Raw genomic sequence first — 23,358 nt, forward strand, 5'->3', positions numbered from 1 at the left:
CGCGTTTAATTAAGCTGTGCGCTCCCTAGAATTTGATCATGGAATTTGAAGGACTTTTAAAATAATTCTAATTTTATTTGAATGGAGGTTTGTAGCAGCCTTAATAAAAACATCAACCTTTGTTTGTATTTTCGACTAGATCTGTAGAAAAGTTTACCTTTATTTGAAAGTTTTGAGTTTGTCCTGAAGGTTCATCACAAGAAACTGAAAAACAAACACATTTATAAACTTTTAGAACTATTATCATTTATTATCTAATCCTAAAAACAAACAAACTAGGCGCTTTCTCACAAGTAGCTAATAAAGCTCATAAAACCCCACCCCTCCTTATTTTTGAAATAAATTGAAAGGGGGTGGGGGGTATTTTTTTCTTCTATGGAAAACCCCTGCGGGGATCTTTAATCCTTTAGGGGATGACTATATCTGCGCTGCTCTAACGTTGTAGGGCTCACTACCAAACCTAAAATGCAAGTCTAAAGTCTATAACAATGGCCCTAATTGATTTCAAGATTAAAACAAAAATAAAAACTGTTTAACATATCAAACTAATTAAATTATCTCTGCAGGAAAAAGTGTAGGATACAGTCAAAAAGTTGCTTTGCATCTTATGAATGTTTCTTTGTTATGTTACTTGCACATTGAGACGTATGGACTGACTTTATCTATACAAGAGCTGGGCTATTAATATAGTTTAATGAAAGTTATTGTTTCAACAAAAGTATAAAAATGGTTTTGCATAGTTTCTAATAAATGTCCTTACAATTTACCAAGATTATTGTTTTAGCGAGAAAAATTTCATGGCTTTTAATTTTAACTTTTTCCCTCAATTCGTATAGAGACCCTAGAAACGGTAGTAGTCTCTAAAAAATATGTGTATCTGTCACACTTAATGAAGTTTGGCGTATCTTAGCCGTTTTTATATAATTTTTGAAGTAGTAGGATATAAGAGTTGTGTAAATATATATTTGATTTTGTGTAAATAAGCTTATCTTAGCCGTTTTTATCAGAGTTTCAATAATCCTTTATTAAGAAAAAAACGGATGTCTGTCTTTCTGATGCTTCTTTATAGTGAAGCTTCTTGTAGGGAAGGGTACCTGCCCTACCAAGAGGAATTGTACTCGTAAAATACTTGTATTTAGTGTAAAAGAAAAAAGTTTTGTCCAGCTAAAAATAGTTATATTATATTATTTGTGTTGCTGAAACTCCATTAAAATGGACGTAGTTTGTAAATGCATAATTTCTAACAATTTCTTAATGTTATCATAACATGGAACTATGATATCATCTTTATTTATCTATCTATCTATTCAACACAATAATCTTTTTATTCATTTCAATTTATTTTTATTTAGATTTTACCGCTATTTTATTTATATTCTGGGTTTAGTTGATGATCTTCTTTTTGCACAATTTTAAAAGAAATTTACACTGAAATTTTATTTCATATTAGTAGCGCAGCAAAAAACAAAGTTACAACATTTCAAATAAAGTATAGAATGTGAAAACAAAAATACAAGTTTTACAGGTAATCAATAATTACAGGTTTAACAAAATTTGAAAACCATTTTTAATATCTTTAGTTATGACACGGCTTGACATGAAGTTTGTGCAAATGGAGCAGGGTTTTACCTGTGCTTATCGACAACTCCGGAAGCTTGGATTTAATTTGAGAGGTATTGGCCTGTCTCTGGGAGGTTGTGGCTGCTTCTCCGACGGATACTTCAGGACGGGAAGGACAAATTTTCTAAAATCAATAAGAATAAGTTAAATCTTTAATATGGATTGTAGAAAGTTATTTGTTTAAAGCAAAATGTTGTTGTAAATATGAATGTACTTTGCAGAGAAGATTTATATGTTTCTTTGGGTGGTTTTAAGTTAATTTATTCTTTCTCTATTCCATATAAAGTAGTAAAAGTTTGTTTTTTGTTAAAAGCAAAAGATTTTTTGTAATAGCTGATATTTTTTGGTTGATTTTCAAAGATACTCCTTATAAATGTTTAAGGATGATTATGACTATATTTTGTAATCATTTTAGCAAAAAAAAAAAACAGTTAAAAAATTGGAAATAAAAGTTACGATAAATTTTAGATTAATCAATTATGTTTAAAATATTTTAAACTTACAGTGCCACTTCAAGACAGATAACTAGAGATAGCAAATATATATTTACCTGAAAATCAGCTACAGAGAGTCTATTAGCTATTGAAGGTAGGGGTGCAACTACTGGATAATCTTTCTGAGTTACTGCTGTCAACATATCCTCTTCCATACTCACTAGATTATAATATAATATTTTTATTGATCAATGAGTGTTTGACAATGATTTGTTTCTCTCAATCTGTAGTCAGTTTAGAAAAGACTCCATTTGCGTTATAATCCCATGATAATATATTTGAGGCAAATACAGTTCTCTAAAAATTGAATATAAACTACATGGTTATTTACTAAGTATATTTGCGCTAACTTTTATTTAATGAAATCTTCCAATTTTTAACCTGTACAAAACGGCCTGCTTAATTGCTTCAAGATCCATGTCAGATCTATATAGGAAATAAATGTCTATAAACGAGCTCAAGTTTTCCAAGGAATATTCGTTAAAAACTTATAGTGCTCCAATAATCCATAATAAACTCTCATTGCCCAGAACGATAAGACCCATTATTTCACTTTATTAAAAATAAATTCATTTTTTTATTTCATGTTGCTATTTACATTATAATGAAGTATTTAATTTCTAATCATAAAAAAGAAAATTTAAATTTATGATATAATAAATTTAAGAAAACTCTGTTTTAAAAGAATTCGATTGTGGCGACACTTTGTGTGTTCAAATATTGAACTAAAATTGTAATCATATAATAAACCCTTTGGTGATGGTAATGTAAAGAAAAAAATATAATTTAAAAGATCTTTTTAAGATCATTTAGATTATTAAATATTTACTTCCGTTTAAATAGTAATGCCGGGTGAGGAAAATAGATTTATTGAGAAATATAAATGCATATAGAAAACTAGCCAATAGGGAGATAGTTATATCGAGCCAACTCTAGTCTAATATATTAAAAGGATAAAAGACTTTAAAATTAATACAGTTTATTTATAAATATTTGACTTAAAAACAAATTAAATTACAGAGTAGCTTCTCATTTTCATAGGAGGAAGAGTTGTCGACAATTTTGCCCAACAGCAAAATATAAATTTAAAACAAGACTAGTATTTAAAATTTCATGTTCAATACATTCAACGTATATTATAGCAGTATTCAATGATTCATGTAATTGAGTTCTGTATCGTTACGATTTTTTAGTGACGGATAAAAGATTAAACAGTCAAATATATTGAAATACCCTTAATATAGGGTAGCTGCCCTACTAAAAGTAAGATTGTGAAAGTGGCAGGAAATGAGCTCCCATGCAACTTTATATCAAGAAAAAAAAAGAATAAATGTACTTCATATGTCAAAAGTTGCATTTTACAGTACATAATATACAATACATAAAAACTTTATAAAAATAGTATGGCGCTTGATAGAATTACTATACATTTGTGCGCATATTTTACCCCCTCCATAACATTATTAGTCCCTTTGAATACGATTTTTTTTAATTGAAAAATTTACTATTTAAAAAAAATCATATTGTCACAATTTTTGGGACACAATAATAAATACAGGAATAGAATATCAAACTACTACTACGTACAAGTAAACACTAGTTATTTCAAATCTTACATTAGAATATATATGTAATATAATGTGCTATATATTTAGAATTTAATGCATTGCCGCTTAAACATTATTCAAATACTTTTACTTTTATTTTTGGAGAAAAAAAATAAAAATTCAACTTTAAAAGGGGCAATATAGCGATAATCCAAGAAAAAAATAACAGTCCCAAACTGCGTCATAGCCAAAGATATAAAAAATATTACTACTTTAGTAATGTAAATAATAAGATTTTTGGCATGCCCTGGTAAAAACAGGCACAAATCTTTATTATGCACAATTAGTACAAATTAAAAAAACGGACGTGTGCATTCTTGTTGTGTTGCATCGCTACTCTGAAACAAGTTATAACTTACGTTTATCATCTTCCTCTTCACTGAAGCTATTTGTGAAATATTTTCCAGAATTTTCCATCATCATGACGTCATCTCTGCGAAGATTTTATTATTTAGTTTGAATTTTTGCAAAAAGTTCAAAATACGATGGACTATCATTACATTTTTTTAACATCTAGTTAGCTCTTCAATCAACGGAACCAATACCCTCATACTTTCAACAGATAAATGCTTCTAGCTCCTGCAGGGCACATAAGCAATGTTTCTCCCTATCTATATTTTTTATGTTATCCTTGCAAGGGTTACCTTCACTTACCTTACCTAAAATATTATTTCCATATTATTTTTAAAAATAATAATTTCCTGAGTTCTGTTAGAATAAGTCGCATTTGTCTTGGCTGGAGATGAAGTAGGCTTGCCTTGTAGGATATCTAGAGTAGATAGATAGTTAGATTGTCAGTAAGATAGATAGTAAGTATCATTTATCTATGCTGGATAAGAGATAGGAATTTTCTTGGTTGTAGATGAAGTTGCCTAGCTATGTGGCATATCTAGATTACACTGGTTGTTAGATTGACAATAGAATAGATAATATAGTGTAGCAAGCTTGTAGGATATCTTGAACAGACAGATAGAAAGATATATAGTTATGTATGTTGTTCGATAAAAAGCTATATAGATATATACTTATACTAGCGGCTACGCCCCTCTAGAGGCGATTTCTTTTGGTAGGGTGGAGAATCCCATCTTCAAAATAGTTATAAACCTTCAATGGATCTCTTAAAAGCTTACTACTTTATATAATAGAATAGATAGCTAGCGATAGATTGATATTATTTATTATATAAACACTTAGAAATGTAGTTCATATATAACATTCATTATTTTTGAATCAAAAACAAAAAGTGCAACAGTAGAAACACAGAAAAGAAAAGACAAAAATACTTAAGAGTTTATAGAGTAGATTCGATACTAAAAATAAGAAAATAAGTTGAAAATATAGATTTCTGTTTCGAAGGTTGATAATCTCATTTTAAATTTAAATTTCTAATTTTGTGCAATTTTTAATCCGTTTTCAAATTAACAAGGATGGCAATATTCATGATGGGTAAGAAAAACATATCACAAAGAGGACAAACAAAATTATAGTCTTACAAATCTTTTAAGCCTCTACGAAATTGCGTATAGAGTTGCTACGCTTTTTAGATTGTAGCACACTATTTCAGGAATCCTCATGAAAGGTCTGAAATCGATAGGATGATTCTAATATAAGATTACTAAGAAAAATAATTGTCAGGGCTTTTCATCATAGATTAGGATGCATGTGGACGATAGATAAATGTAGAAAATCTTTGCTTTTTAAATACTTATATAACAAAATTTTGCAAATATAATTTTAAAATACAAATTTTGCTGGTTTTATTATAGGCAATTATTAGGTTGCAAAATTGTCAAAATTTTGATACAAATTAAGTACCACACCGATACCACAATTCTAAAAGAAAAAGTAGTTATGTATCTATAATATATCCTGTGTTGTCCTTCAAAGTGCCTATCGAGCCGTCATTAAAACGCCCCCCCCCCCCCCCCGCCATATTTTTAGTACATTTTAAAAGATAAGGGGTGGTTGTGCTCCACTATGCATTTTAATGAAAAAGCCATTAATATTTCTTTAATTGTTGTAAAGCTAGTTGTTTTGCCCTAAGAGGTATGGGTAAGTCCCCCGCCTGTGTAGAATCGTTCGTTCGTCCGAAACCGCTTATTTGTTTTAGAACCAGGACCAGTAGGTATATTCTCTGAAGAATAGAACCAAATCAGTTCAGTGGTTACTGAAATCTTAGGCTTCAGACAGACAGACGAAAACACAGACATCGTTCTACTTTGTATTATAGATAACGGATTTTACCTGTCCAATAACGGCTGGAAGCATGCTATCAAGTCCATGAATTTTAAACTTAGTCCCCCAAATATTCGAGGAAATTCCAACCATTCTTCCTTCCTGAAATTAGATAAAGATATTGTTTATGGTGTGTTATCACTGCTGCACAATAATGGTTAATAATAATATATAATTTTTATCAAAGTGCTTAGCAGGGGTTTGAATTAAATAATTCAACCAATATTTTTTCTCCCTAATCGCCATTTTTAAGGTTACTAAGGGTTTATAGTAGCAGTTTACCATCACAAAATTTATCAATCTCTCACATAATCATAACCGCAAATTATTACTACAGCACAAAGATTTCCTTACTTTATTACTCAATTCTCATTAAAAGACATCCTTCTAATGATATTTTGCTTGCGAATAAAAAACGATTTACGGATCTGCCTGTATTTTCGGCTTAATGGCGGCGGTCTAATTACATAATTACCTCTGGAAGGTTGTTAACATAGTCAATATCCGCGTTTCCAGTATATCCAAAATACTAAAATAAAATATATCTATGAAAGTATTGTGTAACAAATTCATATCATTTTATCTGTTATGTGATTATATCATTCTATCTTGTGTTTTTTTGTATTTAAACTTGATTTAGATATCTTAGAAAACCTCTTTAACGTATTCTAACTATCTTGGATACCCGCGGCATTAGCGTAAATGGTAGCGTGCCTGCTGTCGGGGAGGTATTGGGCTATATTCTGTGCCAAACTGCGTCATACTGGAAACGTTGAAAATGAAACATACAGCTGCAATGTCTGGCACGTGACACTAATAGTGAGAGTAGGAAGAAAGTCTTGACCTGTAAACAAGCGCAACTCATTACCATGCCCAGTTAGAACAAATATAGTACAATTAAAGGGTTGGTTGTCTTTTGGATGTTAACTTACTTTATATCATATAGTAGGCGTTACAGTATTGCATTTCATTACAAAAGAATGACGCCCATGGGGTCTCTAGATAATCACTTGGAATCGAATCTGAATCCCGATTAATGAGGTAATAGGTAATCATAATTAGTATTTAGATTCTTGTACATAAAGTTTAATTTATCAAACGTAGGTAGAAAAACAAACTCAAAGGCTTGGCTTCATGGAATGGTTCTGCTTAAAGGCATTTAGGAATAAACACACAGTAAAACAATAAATCGACACTTTGTTCATTAGTTTTGTACAAAGTCAAATAATAAATCAATAGAGTTAACAGATTATACACGCTCATGATTGACGAACAGACAGAGAGAAAGCATAAGTTACTTCGCTATTAAAAATAGCAAAATTGCATTTTGAAATTGAATGCAAAAGTTTATTTGTTATCAAACAACAAAGGTGACTAAAAAATAGCAGCGAAGGTCTTGGATAAAATAATAATCTAAATAATAAGACAAGCAAAATAAAACAAAGATAAAATTATCCTTTCCAGAGACTTTTAAAGAACAAGACTTACGGACAATGGGAGTTATAGAAAAATGTAAATTATGAAAAAAAAACTTTATCTTTTGGACTGACATACAAAGTGAGTGATTGTATAGCTGTGTTACTTACAAAAGCCACGATACAACTATATCTAACAGAAAAAAAGTACGAGAAAAGAAAACGCAATACATTTTAAAGTTCTACGCAAAACAAATATCAATAAATTTCACAAAACTTTAGTACTCTTTAAGTTACAACAAAAAATAATGTTCTTCAATGATAAAAAAATGTTACTCTAAAGTTATGTATCTATAAGACCTTCTGTCTGTATTTATACCTGGTTTTCTTGACGGTTTCTTTGTCGCTTCTTTTTCCGCCGTAACCGTGGACTAAACAAATAAACGTTTAATTCAATTCAAGATCTGTATTCTGTAAATATAGAAAACAAAATTGATAGATAGATAGAAGAGAATAAGGGAGAAAATCATTACCAATATGTAAATAGTGGAAAAGCAGGTAAAGTGTCAAGGTAAAGGTATCTCATCAATTTTTCTATTTTTTAAACAAATAAAAAATCAAATTTTTCCTTACTTTCAAATAAATTACATTAAATCAAAGTAGGATGTAGGGGGGGGGGTTCTCTGGTCGCCTAGGCATTTTCAGGTAAACTGCCAAATAATCTCAAATAGCCAAGACTTAGCAATGCATGTAGAGCGCCCCGGGTTTAAGGAAGTCGGACTTTTTCGCGCTTTTTCACGTGCCACGAGATTTTTTTTACCTGTGCCATCCCAGAGAGGTTGATGGTTCCTCCAGGTCTGTATCTGTGTCGGTATAATCCAGGTTTGTGTCACTCCTCCCCCACTCACCACCTCCACACTCGGTGAAGCCAGATCCAACATCTAAAAACAACAAGGATGACAACACACGTAAAACAAACAAAAACTAAATTAGACAAAGGAAAAAAACAACGCTTTTAGAGATGTAGCTTGGTTCCTTAATCTTTTTATGAATTAATGTTTGAAATTCAGGAAAGAAGAACAATTATATCAAATAAAAGTTAGATGTAAAAAACCCAAATAATTCATAAAATTCAATAGTCAAAATTTCTGGTAATAATTACACTAAACATCATACGTAGATTATACCTAATTGTTACAGGAATTCTCTGACAAGATTAATTTACCTTTAGTTGGATCAAAAATAACAAATTCAGGTTTAAGTCTGCTTGTTTTCTTTCCCTTCAGGATTGGAAGAAATCCACCTAAAAACAAATTATTTTTAATAGAAAATTTTTGAAATGGTTCTTACCCAAAAAATAAGTTATATCAAAGCCAAATATTTGCTTCCTTCATTACTTTGAGTAGTTTTTAGTAAATATATAATTTGTTGCTAACTAAATAATAATGTGGTCATTTTTATTTTCATACATTGCATTTGCTTAAGTTTTTTGATAGCGAAGATACTCTATAACTAACTTTGATTGTTTGTCCGTGCTAATATTGAGGAATTTTTTCTAAGCTACCATTACAGTAGACAGTTGAAGTAGGCAGGCACCCCCAAAATTTAAATTTTCAATTTTTACCCTCCCCCCCTCCTTGCTCGACTATATCTTAAAATAGGCAAATTTAATCTCTGAAACATTGTATGCCTTAAATTTTGATAATTCAGGTAATTCCGCTATTAACGTTATAGAGGTATGGCTGACAAACTCGTATCTTAAACAGAACATTGTTGTTTTACTTAATTATTTTTCCCAAATTATAAACTTATTTGTCCACAACTTAACTTTCTTAAGGGAAAAAAATCAGCTGAGTAAGACGTTATCGTCCTTGTTTTTACAACTGTCAACAAACAAGAGAGAAAGTTGATTGGGGCATAAAATATTAGAAAATGCAACTCATCAAATTTTGCAAAATTGCTTCATTCAAAATCTTAATGGCTTTTTCAAAATTTCGTTTTTTTAATAAGGATGACAACATTCATAAAAGCGTAGATGAAAAAATCAGAAACTTCTGTTTATTTAATTATCTATTCATCTAAATATATATTCGAGGTATTGGTATCTATGAAATTTCTGTTTATCTAGCTACCTAGATGCTTTAGGTATGTAGTATATAATAAGTATCTACGTACTATCTATCTAGCTAACTATCTATCGATCTAACTAAATGGTATCTACCTGGATGCTCGAGGTATATAGTATATACTACGTATATACTTTTCATCTATCTAACTAGATGGTATCTACCTAGATGCTTGAGGTATATAGTATATACTATGCATCTACTACCTATCTATCTAACTAGATGGTATCTACCTAGATACTTGAGGTATATAGTAAATACTATGCATCTACTACCTATCTATCTAACTAGATAATATCTACCTAGATACTTGAGTTATATAGTAAATACTATGCATCTACTACCTATCTATCTAACTAGATAATATCTACCTAGATACTTGAGTTATATAGTAAATACTATGCATCTACTACCTATCTATCTAACTAGATAGTATCTACCTAGATGCTTGAGGTATATAGTAAATACTATGCATCTACTATCTATCTATCTAACTAGATTGTTTATCTACCTAGATGCTTGAGGTATATAGTAAATACCATGCATCTACTATCTATCTATCTAACTAGATGGTATCTACCTAGATACTTGAGGTATATAGTAAATACTATGCATCTACTATCTATCTATCTAACTAGATGGTATCTACCTAGATACTTGAGGTATATAGTAAATACTATGCATCTACTACCTATCTATCTAACTAGATAGTATCTACCTAGATGCTTGAGGTATATAGTAAATACTATGCATCTACTATCTATCTATCTAACTAGATTGTTTATCTACCTAGATGCTTGAGGTATATAGTAAATACTATGCATCTACTACCTATCTATCTAACTAGATAATATCTACCTAGATACTTGAGTTATATAGTAAATACTATGCATCTACTACCTATCTATCTAACTAGATAATATCTACCTAGATACTTGAGTTATATAGTAAATACTATGCATCTACTACCTATCTATCTAACTAGATAATATCTACCTAGATACTTGAGTTATATAGTAAATACTATGCATCTACTACCTATCTATCTAACTAGATAGTATCTACCTAGATGCTTGAGGTATATAGTAAATACTATGCATCTACTATCTATCTATCTAACTAGATTGTTTATCTACCTAGATGCTTGAGGTATATAGTAAATACCATGCATCTACTATCTATCTATCTAACTAGATGGTATCTACCTAGATACTTGAGGTATATAGTAAATACTATGCATCTACTATCTATCTATCTAACTAGATGGTATCTACCTAGATACTTGAGGTATATAGTAAATACTATGCATCTACTACCTATCTATCTAACTAGATAGTATCTACCTAGATGCTTGAGGTATATAGTAAATACTATGCATCTACTATCTATCTATCTAACTAGATTGTTTATCTACCTAGATGCTTGAGGTATATAGTAAATACTATGCATCTACTACCTATCTATCTAACTAGATAATATCTACCTAGATACTTGAGTTATATAGTAAATACTATGCATCTACTACCTATCTATCTAACTAGATAATATCTACCTAGATACTTGAGTTATATAGTAAATACTATGCATCTACTACCTATCTATCTAACTAGATGGTATCTACCTAGATACTTGAGGTATATAGTAAATACTATGCATCTACTACCTATCTATCTAACTAGATAGTATCTACCTAGATGCTTGAGGTATATAGTAAATACTATGCATCTACTATCTATCTATCTAACTAGATTGTTTATCTACCTAGATGCTTGAGGTATATAGTAAATACCATGCATCTACTATCTATCTATCTAACTAGATGGTATCTACCTAGATACTTGAGGTATATAGTAAATACTATGCATCTACTATCTATCTATCTAACTAGATGGTATCTACCTAGATACTTGAGGTATATAGTAAATACTATGCATCTACTATCTATCTATCTAACTAGATGGTATCTACCTTGATGCTTGAGGTATATAGTAAATACTATGCATCTACTATCTATCTATCTAACTAGATGGTATCTACCTAGATACTTGAGGTATATAGTAAATACCATGCATCTACTATCTATCTAACTAGATTGTATCTACCTAGATGCTCGAGGTATATAGTATAGCTGGGACCAGTAAATTCATCCCCATGCCTAAAAATAAAATAAATATTAGAGGTAACGGTCATAACACACTAAGAAAAATTGCAATAACATTTTAAAGATGATACAAGAAATTTCCAAGGGTTTATTCGCGTGGAATTTTCTTCCCCCCCCCCCCTCTAAAAAATCTTGAACGTTCCTACAAAAAATAAAATCTACAACTTATCCATTACCCCAATCTTTACCAGCTTCCAAAGGCAAGATATGTGTTTAGGGCAGAATTAATTTTGAGTAACTTTACCTTATCATTGTACAGTAATGTCTAAGTTCTTTTGGAGGTGGACGGTTCACAAATTGACGCAACTGTTTGCGTTCAGGCGCGTAGCACTATAATATAACATTCATAAATTTACACAATTTTTTTTCATTAGGCAATACCGCTTAGTATGCAATTTTTACAAAGTGACAAAAAATAAAGTATAATTGACTCCATTTATTTCTTTTTCTCACTGTAAAAGTTTTAAATTAACTAAATTTTTCATCCTTTTTACTTATAATTGAGTCAAAACTATTTCTAATTTCTTTATATCAGAAAAGTTTTAACAGAATTACTCTGGAATATAATTCCGGAGAATATATATAATTGAATGTAAGAGCTAAATTCTTATTACTTTGTTTTAAGAATTAAACCTCATAATCCTCTTTAAAAACAACAACTATTTTCTATTTTTTGTTTGGGGAGGGGAGACTTTTTATGTTCGGGATAGACTTAGTCCTGGGAAAGTAGTATAAAATATTTGACATACACTCAAACTTTAACAACGTCTAAGCTTGTATCAAATATTGCATACTTTTTGCTGTTAGAGAGATAATAATTTTCAGACAGATTGACATCCAGCTGCTTAGAATTATCACAAATTACCTTTATGCTTTGAGTAAAAAGATTGGTTATCAAATATTTGAGTCTACACGGCAGGGGTAACTGGTCAACCTAGGTAGATAGATAGATAGGTAGATAGATAAATAGATAGATAGGTAGATAGATAGGTAGATAGGTAGATAGGTAGATAGATAGATAGGTAGATAGATAGATAGGTAGATAGATAAATAGATAGATAGGTAGATAGATAGGTAGATAGGTAGATAGGTAGATAGGTAGATAGATAGATAGGTAGATAGATAGATAGGTAGATAGGTAGAATCTAGATAGGTAGAATCTAGATTGAGTCTACACGGCAGGGGTAACTGGTCAACCTAGGTAGATAGATAGATAGATAGTTTGATAGATGGATAGATAGATAGATATATATATAGATAGATAGATAGATATATAGATAGATAGATAGATAGATAGATAGATAGATAGATAGATAGATAGATAGATAGATAGATAGATAGATAGATAACTGAAAAAATAGAAAGAAAGAGAAAAAAGTTTATATTTCTTTTTAAAGTTTAAATAAGTAGAAATTTGGATAATATATCTTTCTCTTAAATTATATAAAACACTCAACAAAGATAGAACTAACAAGGACTTTTTGGTTCATGAGGAGAACATACAAAAAATTTCTTGCCAAATTTATGAAATATAGATTGATTATGATTATGTCTCATAAAAGTGAGAGGGAGATAAAGAAGGAGATAGACAGAGCGACATAGAGACGTAGAGAGAAAGAGAGAGAGTAGAAGAGAAAGAGACCGAATTTTGCTTTGCAGTAGTACAGATAACCAGACATAGTCATTTATAGAATAACTTTGCTACCAAAACTAATTATTTTTCTGAAATTGAATATTTTCCTTCCAAAAAAACACTGGCTAATTATTTTTCCAATATTGAGTTGTTTCCTCACCAGAATTAGATTAAAATTAAAGGAAACTTACAACATTTTCAGGGAATTCAAATAATTTATTTCTTTGCAAGTATACTCTACATAAAACTTATTTGGTAGTTCAGCATATCGCCTTTTTTCGAGACGTTTCCTTTAAATTTTTATGTTCAGCGCTCCTCCTTTTATTGAGTTCGTGGGAAGCTCTTTATAAAAAAAAAACGTTTGGAAAAATCGTTACAATTATACAGTGACAAAAAAAAATAGGTAGAGAGACAAAAAAATGATATACCTGCTGCACATTTTTCAGGAGATTTAGAATTTTAAGGCGACACAATATTTGTAGAGAACCAATTCTTTTATTCATCCATCCAATATGGACCTAAAATAGATATATAGATTAACATACCTTAATAGAGACCTAAATTGATAGATAGAAAAACAAGATATTTATAAATAAACAATAATTAAAAGACTAATTGAGAGATAGATGTCAAAGTATGATATTTTATAGAGTTTTTAGCTATTTGTATTAATTTCTAATGGTCATTACTGCTAAAATAATTAGAAACCTCATCAAATTTTAAGGGTTAATAAATTTTGCCTAATTTCATTTCCATTTACGTACTCGCGTAATTGAGATAAATATTAAAAAAGGACAATAATTTCAATATCTTTATTATATATAGAGTAGCTGCGCAACAAATATGAAAATAATAAATCATTACATACAAACATAAAGTAATTATGTTCATTATTTGTAATATTTTATAATGATGTGTAATGCCAAACATATTAGATACTAGATAATCTATTTATTATTTATTTATGCTAGTTTGACTTTAAAAAGGCATTTGATGTTTTAAGGTTGCTTCAAAATTATCTATACTCAAAAAATATTTTATTTTGTATTTAAACTTTTTAATTTTTACTTTTTATTTTCAAGATTTAAAAATCATTTGTAAGGTTGCTGCTATAGCAAGCAAGTGCCAGTTTTAGTAAGACTTTTGCCCTAGCTTATGTAAAAGGTCAGTTTTAGGGGCGACAAAGAACCACAAGCGATGGACCTTTTCCTTATAAGGTATTGAAATACTGACTGTAAAGGACAGACAGCCGAACGGAAACAAGTTATATAGTAGCTGCACTATTCTAATAATTATCTCACCTGAGCACCAGTAGCTACAAATAGTCTCTTATCATTATGTCCCCAGGTTAGAGCAGTCAGATTAAACTAAACAATATTATTATTATTATTATTATGTCCCCAGGTTAGAGCAGTCAGATTCAACTAAACAATATTATTATTATTATTATTATGTCCCCATGTTAGAGCAGTCAGGTTCAACTAAACAATATTATTATCATGTCCCCAGGTTAGAGCAGTCAGGTTCAACTAAACAATATTATTATTATTATTATTATTATGTCTCCAGGTTAGAGCAGTCAGGTTCAACTAAACAATATCATTATTATTATTATTATTATTATTATGTCTCCAGGTTAGAGCAGTCAGGTTCAACTAAACAATATTATTATTATTATTATTATTATGTCTCCAGGTTAGAGCAGTCAGGTTCAACTAAACAATATTATTATTATTATTATTATTATGTCTCCAGGTTAGAGCAGTCAGGTTCAACTAAACAATATCATTATTATTATTATTATTATTATTATGTCTCCAGGTTAGAGCAGTCAGGTTCAACTAAACAATATTATTATTATTATTATTATTATGTCTCCAGGTTAGAGCAGTCAGGTTCAACTAAACAATATCATTATTATTATTATTATTATTATTATGTCTCCAGGTTAGAGCAGTCAGGTTCAACTAAACAATATTATTATTATTATTATTATTATGTCTCCAGGTTAGAGCAGTCAGGTTCAACTAAACAATATTATTATTATTATGTCTCCATGTTAGAGCAGTCAGGTTCAACTAAACAATATTATTATTATTATTATTATTATGTCTCCAGGTTAGAGCAGTCAGGTTCAACTAAACAATATTATTATTATTATTATTATTATGTCTCCAGGTTAGAGCAGTCAGGTTCAACTAAACAATATTATTATTATTATTATTATTATGTCTCCAGGTTAGAGCAGTCAGGTTCAACTAAACAATATTATTATTATTATTATTATTATGTCTCCAGGTTAGAGCAGTCAGGTTCAACTAAACAATATTATTATTATTATGTCTCCATGTTAGAGCAGTCAGGTTCAACTAAACAATATTATTAATATTATTATGTACCCAGGTTAGAGCAGTCAGTCAACCAAATCATATCTTTATTAAAAACTTTTGAAAACATATTTTTTCTTCTTATAAAAACACATACCCAATTACTTTTCATAAGCTATTGACTTATTTTTCTGTCTGTAAGAAAAATTAATAAGGTTTCTTCTTCCATACTTACATAAATATTATTGCTTTGGCCAAGAACTAATTCAATTATGCACCATATTAATCAGAGATAAAGGGATAATTTTTAGTGCATATAACTATAAGAAAATGGGACAGTATTAATTTCAGATATTTAGTAGCCAAGCTACAATTTGACCATATATCATTAAATCTTGGTGATTTATAAGTAGTTTGATCAAATGTATCTTGTTGTACACTAGAATGTTATAATTGTTACCAATTAAGAAAAAAATTAATTTAATATCTAGGGGCTTCGTCAAGTCCTATATATTCTACTAGCGGCTTCGCCCCTAGCCTCTAGGGGCTTTGCCCCAAGAGGTGATTAAAAAAATTAAGGCGAAATTCGTTAAAGGACCAAGGAAATCTTCTACAAAACCTAAAGAACCTAGGAAATCTTCTACAAAACCTAAAGAACCTAGGAAATCTTCTGCAAAACCTAAAGAACCTAGGAAATCTTCTACAAAACCTAAAGAACCTAGGAAATCTTCAGCAAAAAAAAAAAAAAAAAAAAAAATGGGGGGGGGGGATTTTTTGTTTTTGGGGGGGTTGGGGGTGTCCCACCCCCCAAGAAAATAGCTTAAAACCACCACAGGACCAATAGAAATATACCCTGAAGAGTAGAATCCAATCGGTTCAGTGGTTACCGAGATCTTAAGGGACAGACAGACGGACAGACATCAAGCTACTTTGTATTATAGATACTGACATAACCCTCTACAAATAGGATAAAACTATCCAGGACCAATATTAAGCTATTCGGAAAGTTGTTGAGTAATCGTTTCAATCATTTACAATATTTGGACAAACAAAAGTTATTGACAACTTGCATAGACCTAGCAGCCTGGTTTTCTATTAATCCTTATACATACAACATAACTGCAGTGACCAAAACTGTCCATTCTAATTAATTAAATCAGGGATGCAAAGATACAATACGAACAATAGTATAAAAGCTTCTTAAACCTGTAGGCTATACCATGACATCAATTAATAAAGAGAGTGAGATAGAGTAAGAGAGATAAATAAATATTGAGAAATAGATAGGTTATCAACCCCCCTTGTACTCTCCCTCCCTGAGCTAGAGTGACAGAGTGGCAATTAGTTGGATTTTTGTTTCTTTGTGTTTGTGTGCATGTATTTTCACTGTCGACAGGGATGTGATACCATAAGATAAAATATTATGCCGACAAATTTTCGCAATGCAAATACCAGCATCTTCTTTTATCTGTTTTTTATTCTTAACTTTATCCATTTTTGTGACTGACATACAGACGGACGAAGGTATCCTACTCATAGAGTATATCCGCCACTTAAACGATACAACAATATTTTTTTCTTGGGTAAAATACTCAGAGCCAATTTAGTTTTTCTTGTGTTGCCATATCTTTGTCAGTGAAAGTCTGGCCTTGCAGCTTTCGGTGGGCATTCACTTCCACACATTTATTATAACATGAAATTATCAGAATGACAGATTATTACATCTGCCACTAAGCCTTTAACTTCTTATCATCAATTACCCTGATTTTTTGCTATTATATTTTCTTCCGATTTTGTTACCCTGTAAGGATGTTAAAATATGTGGGAGTTATTTTACACCCTAGCATTGTTCTAATCTAATTTACATGGTTGTCTAAACAAAACATCATAAGCAGCAGGCCCTATACTTTTCTAAATTATAGTTATTTCATTTTCATAAGCAAGTACATTGTTTGATCCATCAGTTCTGGTTGTTCAAAATTAGAACTGACTAAAATATACTAATAAATACTTATAAATAAAAAAAACCTACAAGATTTATAAATATTTGCTTAATCCTAAACTTTTTATACAAATATAAATTTCTAAATAAACTTAATTAAAGTTAATTATCATAATTCATAAGACAAACAGACAGAAATATCTTAACATAAACCAGCTTTGCTTCTCAAAAGAACAAAAGAAAAAATATTTTAGAAACTTGAAAATTTGAATAATTTTCTTTTTCATTCTTTTACTCTTTCAAAGTAAATTAAAGTCTAAGTTCTAAAATAAATTAAAATCTCTTTTTGAATACTTATGTTATTGTGTATAAGATCTATGTAATTTCTTAAGCGAAAAACTTCAACCTTTCAGGGAATCTTCACATAGGTCCAGGTAATGTGTTTTGATAAATAGTCATTAAAAAACACCTAAAATTTTTTTTAAAATCTTAAGATCACTGAGAAACAAATTAAATTTAAAAATCTAAAATAATTAGTTTTTATTTTTTAATATGTTTTTGTATTTGTCTATACGGAAGGTTTAAGGCCATAAAAATAAATCCTCTTAAATCTAGATCGATACGCTTCCACTGAAGTAAATATAAAATGCAATCTATATTATAAATGTATGATTGGAAAAATATTCAGTGATGCGATAAATTAAGCCCAAGAAAAAATAGTCATTGCTTATTCAATACTCTTTTATTTATAAACTAGCGGTTGTGGCCTAGAATCTGGGTCTCTGTGTTCCATGGCCTGGGATAAGGCAGGCAGAAAAATAACCATAAACCAACCCTAGACTCAATCGGTTCAGTGGTTATTGATATCTTAAACTTGATTAATTGGGCATTATGTCGACATAAACCATTCGAATGTGTCAACACAATAGTTGCCAACTAAACAGGGATTTTATACTTAATATACAGAACTAAGTTTTATAAAATTAAAAGTTAAAGTATTTTTGAGATATTTGTCTTACACTTTCTGGAGAAAGAATTTCATTAAAGTCAGAGAGGTGAGGGGGTTATGTGATTTATCTATTTTTTTATTTACAACTCTTCTTTCTCACTCAAGTTTTTCAGCTACTAAAATTTAAATTTGAATTATTGAATTGAGTGGGAAAATTTTTCTTATGTGAAAATAACTTTGCTCTAATTTATTCCAGCATTAAAATATTCCTGTATCCCTGAATGATATATGAGCTGAAGGTCAAGAGCAACTAAATATTTTAAAGATTTAAATTAAATAAGACTGAAAACAGTCATTACACCTAAAACCACTAAAAATAATTTCCATGATCATCCTTATAAAGTATTATGTTTTTTTTCCAATTATGATCTCACTATTTACGGAACTGGTTTTGGGAGCTTTTATATATCTTACAGGATGGATTCAGGCTATTTGTATGTTCTTCTTTCCCACCCTCTTCTTATCCAGAGCCCTAGTGGGAAAGTCAATCGTAAAAAGTATAATATTTAAAAATAAGGAGACTAATGTTAATAATAAAATATCACATTCTTTTAAAAAAGTGGGGAGAAAAATAAAATTAAATACATTTCATAAAACTATGTGGAAGATATTAACCAGAGGTGAATTCTTAAAAAACTTTTTGGCTCACTGCCTTACTAAAATCAGTGAGGCTCGCTAATAATTTAGAGGGGATAATTTTGCCTCACTATATCAGTGAGGCAGTGAGCCAGGTTTTTTTAAGAATTCACCTCAGTTTATTCCAACCCCACAGATTGACATCCTATTATAAAGAAGTAAGGTTTTATTGCCTGTACCTCAATAACTAATATACCGATTGGGTTCTCCATTTAAAGAAAGCTTTACATAGATTCTGGTAATGTTATGCGTTTTTTTTAATATTCCCTTTCCTAGATGCTAGAGGCGCAGTCACTTGTACACAAAAGCAAAAGAAAAATATAACTTTTTTTCCTATATAGTGTAATACAAGTAGACAAAAATTTCCCTAATGGGAATAAAAAAGTAATATCTTTATGGATCCTACATTATGTACTTGCGGCTTACCCCTGAAGAGGCTTGTAAAGGGGAACAAAGCAGCATGAAACCATTGTAGAGACCTTTTCTTTTAAGTAAAACTTAAAAACCTGTTTTTGAATCTTATTGCGGATTGTTGAGTTGTTTGCAAAGAATATGAAGCAAGATTATTAAGATACAAAAGAAACATTGTATGAGTTTTTAATTTTATTTTGCTAACTAATGGTATATTTTTGTTTCAATAGTTTCATATTTTAGACGGATAAAAAGTTGGCGTGAATTAGTTTTCCTTCCAATGCATTATTACAATTCTCTGCAGAAAGACCATAATTTTTCTTGGGGTTTCGACTTAACCCCTCCCCCCCCCCACCCCCCACCCCCCACCACTCCACTGAAAAGAATTTTAAATATATTCTTTTGTTTGGTTTTCCAAGGCTGAGAAAGTGTAAGAAAAAAGTTGTGGTGTATCATCACTCCTAAATAGAAAAAAGGAACTTCATAAACCGCCAAAATCAGAATAATAGGACATCAATATTTCAAAGACTGTTACCTTCGAAACAGCAAATCAATATATAACCACAAAAGCACATCCAATAATCATAATTGCATTAGTGATATATCAACAAAAGTTAAACATTTGCCAAAACATACAAATTCTTTTGTGATTTTTTTTCAGTATTATTGCAATGTTGATAATTGTCAAAGTCAAAACTGTTGACATAATGTCGATGCTATTACACACTTATGTTGACTTAATGAAATTTTTTACAGGCATGTTGAAATGATGTTACTTCCTAAGTTGCATACTATGAAAGAAAAATGAACAGGGTCATGGAACCAAGAATATCATTTTCCACAAGTTAAACAGTTTGGATAATAGTAAAGAAAGGGAAGTTTGGATAATAGTAAAGAAAGGGAAGTTTGGATAATAGTAAAGAAAGGGAAGTTTGGATAATAGTAAAGAAAGGGAGAAACCAACTAATACCTGGAAACCTGAGAAAGATATCAAGATAAATTATGAAATCTAAGGCCAGACAGACTTTAAATGAAGAAAACAATGACATTGTGGTAGAAAAAAGCGAAATTTAATAACATGGATGAGACGTTTAGATTACATTAAATCAATTATTTATATTTACTAGGGTTTATTTCCATATTTCTAAACACTGAGAAATCATTCTGATAAATTTATAAGAAAATGACGATTCGTTCATTTCTTTCTTAAAGGGAGTGTGAACGTAAAAATTTCTCATCTGATTATCAAATCTTAACATTTACTAAGCACATTTCACTACACTGATCAACCAAAAATGTCCTATTCACAAAAATATCCAGAAATAATGCCTTGATTTTATGGTATTTTGAGAGGGAAAAAGGAAAAAACAGGGAAAATCTGAACGTTTTTGTTTCTTATAATGTTTGTAGGGATATTTAACTTGTCATATATAGTTGAAACAATTTACTTACTGTTAAGGATTTATTTTATGCTATAAAATTGCCAATTCGTTTTTTTATAACGTAGTAATTAGGTAATAAAGACATATTTTAAATTCGTATCATTGACAAAAAAAATACCTTACTGTCTACAAAGGGTTGAATCTCATAGGTTATATAAAATAATAATATCCCTTTTTATTGTGTTGAACAATAAATAACCCACTTTGGAGAATTAGTTTACACTTTTATCAGACTGTTTATAAAGAAATATTGCGTCTTTATTATTTACAAATTTGTAATTAAAGGTGGGCGAGAGATGGGCCATTTAAAGTTAATTGGATACTAATAAAAAACCTGTTTCTGGCTTTGTTATTGTATTTGGTTTTCAATAAAAAAATATTGCTTATATGCTATGTGAAAAAGTTTAATTTTAGCTATAATGGGAGAAAAAAGCAATTTAATGCACATTTTATATAATACGGAAAATTTCTTCCTTTCCCCGTACCTTATAAAAATCGTCGGAAAAAGCCGTTTTTTAAGCAAACAAAAGCGCGTTTTGCTCTATCTGTGAGATATTATGAATGAGATAATGTTAAGATTTGATATTAAGATGAGAAAAATTTACGTTCACAGTCCCTTTAAAAATTGCTACAAATTCAAAAATAATGTCTTTTTAGTAAAGTTAAACTTTATGGTAAGGTTTGAAAATAATAAGACAATTCCAAAGATACCTAACTTTAATATCAAACTAATAGACAGTCACACCATGAATGGAGAAAAGCATCCCTTTAGATAAATGTGTAGAATCTGACCTTGTTGAAACTATTATTCAAATTATGTAAATGTGATATCAAGGGACAAGACAATGGACGATAAATCTATCTCCCCACTCTCACACCAACTATTATAAAGAATCAGCTCTTTGAAGACTAAAATTATTTTAATGATATTTTGGAATATATTATTATTTTCTAATCTGTCTCCCCAAGAATTTAAAACTATGAGTGTTTAAGGTGCAGATTTAATGGAGTGGGGACAAAACACCTGATTTAAAAATGCCTAACTAAAAACACCTAAGTTTAAAAATACCTAATGTTAAAAACACCTACGTTAAAAACACCTAATTTATAAATGCCTAATTTATAAATGCCTAATTTAAAAACGCCTAATTAAAAATACCTAACTAAAAATACCTAATTTTAAAAATGTCTAATTTTAAAAACGCCTAATTTAACAATGCCTAATTCTAAAATATCTATTTTTTTTCACTAAAATACTTAAAATTTTGATAACATTAATCCAATTGGCTGAAGGATCTCGCTAGTCATTGAACCAATATGGTTCATCTTTACAATGAAGCTTTGCATAGTTCATGGTTTATAACACTTTTGTGGAGGTTATCAACACCTTCCAATGAGAAATCGCGCTTTCAATAAATCCGCCCCCCTCCCCCCGTTTTTTATATTTCTTTAATCTTTCTTTATAAAACTAGAGCTAAAATGGGGGATAGTCAGGTCAACTATCACCCCCCAAGAAAGCGACGCTACGACTACTTAGGTTAGGGAAGAAACCAATAAAAATTAAAATTCATTTATCCTCTTAGAAATTTTTTTTTCAATTTTGTACCCCCCGGCCCCCCCCCCCCCCCTCTACCAACGAACAACTATTTTAGGTTAGGTTAGGTTTTAGGCTAGGGAGCCGAGCGCTGCGGCTAGGTAGGCATTATTTATATAAAAAAATATGGTTTTATTGACTTTCATCTATAGGCTTTACCCCAATAGGCAATTAAAAAAAAATATTTTTTGCAACCTTTTCAATTAACTGCCTTAAACAAAGTTGAGGGATTTTTTTTGTTTTTTGGGGAGAGGTTGGGGGTCGGTTTCCCACCCCTCAAGAAAATAGCTTAAAACCACCACAGGACCATTATATATATTCACTGAAGAGTAGAATCCAACCGGTTCAGTGGTTACTGGGATCTTAAGGGACAAGAATCAAGCTACTTTGTATTATAGATAATTAAATATCCTATATTATTCTAGCTATTACAGTAAAAAAAAACCAAAACCCCCAAAATACCCCCAAAACCAGGGTAAAACCCCTATTACCCACGGCCCTGGGGTATTAAAAAAAACCGGGTTTTGCACAACCCTGCTCATATGAGGTGCCACAAACTTTTCATAAAATTTTATTTTTAAAAGCGAAGCTTTTCTATAATTAGGGTCGGTCCATCCGTACATACGTCCAGTTTTCTATTTCAAACTATATTTTGAAATTTTGGAGGGGGGTTGTAACCCCCTCCCCCCCTAGACTTATTGAATTC

The 23,358-nt window shown here is 30.3% G+C and overlaps 1 protein-coding gene across 3 annotated transcripts in view; it reads right to left on the reverse strand.

The window, feature by feature from the left end:
- Window positions 1–23,358, reverse strand: part of Tusp (WD40 superfamily protein Tusp) — an 86,600-nt gene that overhangs the window by 22,366 nt on the left and 40,876 nt on the right. For all 3 annotated transcript variants that reach the window (XM_080180654.1, XM_080180655.1, XM_080180656.1), the window contains 15 exons: window positions 14,593–14,658; window positions 13,720–13,809; window positions 12,524–12,592; window positions 11,903–11,988; window positions 11,600–11,652; window positions 8,597–8,674; window positions 8,192–8,312; window positions 7,751–7,802; window positions 6,432–6,485; window positions 5,966–6,058; window positions 4,423–4,490; window positions 4,081–4,154; window positions 2,171–2,274; window positions 1,630–1,744; window positions 158–204 (listed from right to left, as the gene is read on the reverse strand). In XM_080180654.1, the coding sequence (XP_080036780.1) occupies window positions 158–204; window positions 1,630–1,744; window positions 2,171–2,274; window positions 4,081–4,154; window positions 4,423–4,490; window positions 5,966–6,058; window positions 6,432–6,485; window positions 7,751–7,802; window positions 8,192–8,312; window positions 8,597–8,674; window positions 11,600–11,652; window positions 11,903–11,988; window positions 12,524–12,592; window positions 13,720–13,809; window positions 14,593–14,658 (1,170 nt within the window). The remainder of the gene's footprint in view (window positions 1–157; window positions 205–1,629; window positions 1,745–2,170; window positions 2,275–4,080; window positions 4,155–4,422; window positions 4,491–5,965; window positions 6,059–6,431; window positions 6,486–7,750; window positions 7,803–8,191; window positions 8,313–8,596; window positions 8,675–11,599; window positions 11,653–11,902; window positions 11,989–12,523; window positions 12,593–13,719; window positions 13,810–14,592; window positions 14,659–23,358) is intronic.

This window comes from Acartia tonsa, chromosome 13 (genome assembly GCF_053477335.1).
Source record: "Acartia tonsa isolate MP-2025a chromosome 13, ASM5347733v1, whole genome shotgun sequence".
Classification (NCBI taxonomy): Eukaryota; Metazoa; Arthropoda; class Copepoda; order Calanoida; family Acartiidae; genus Acartia; species Acartia tonsa.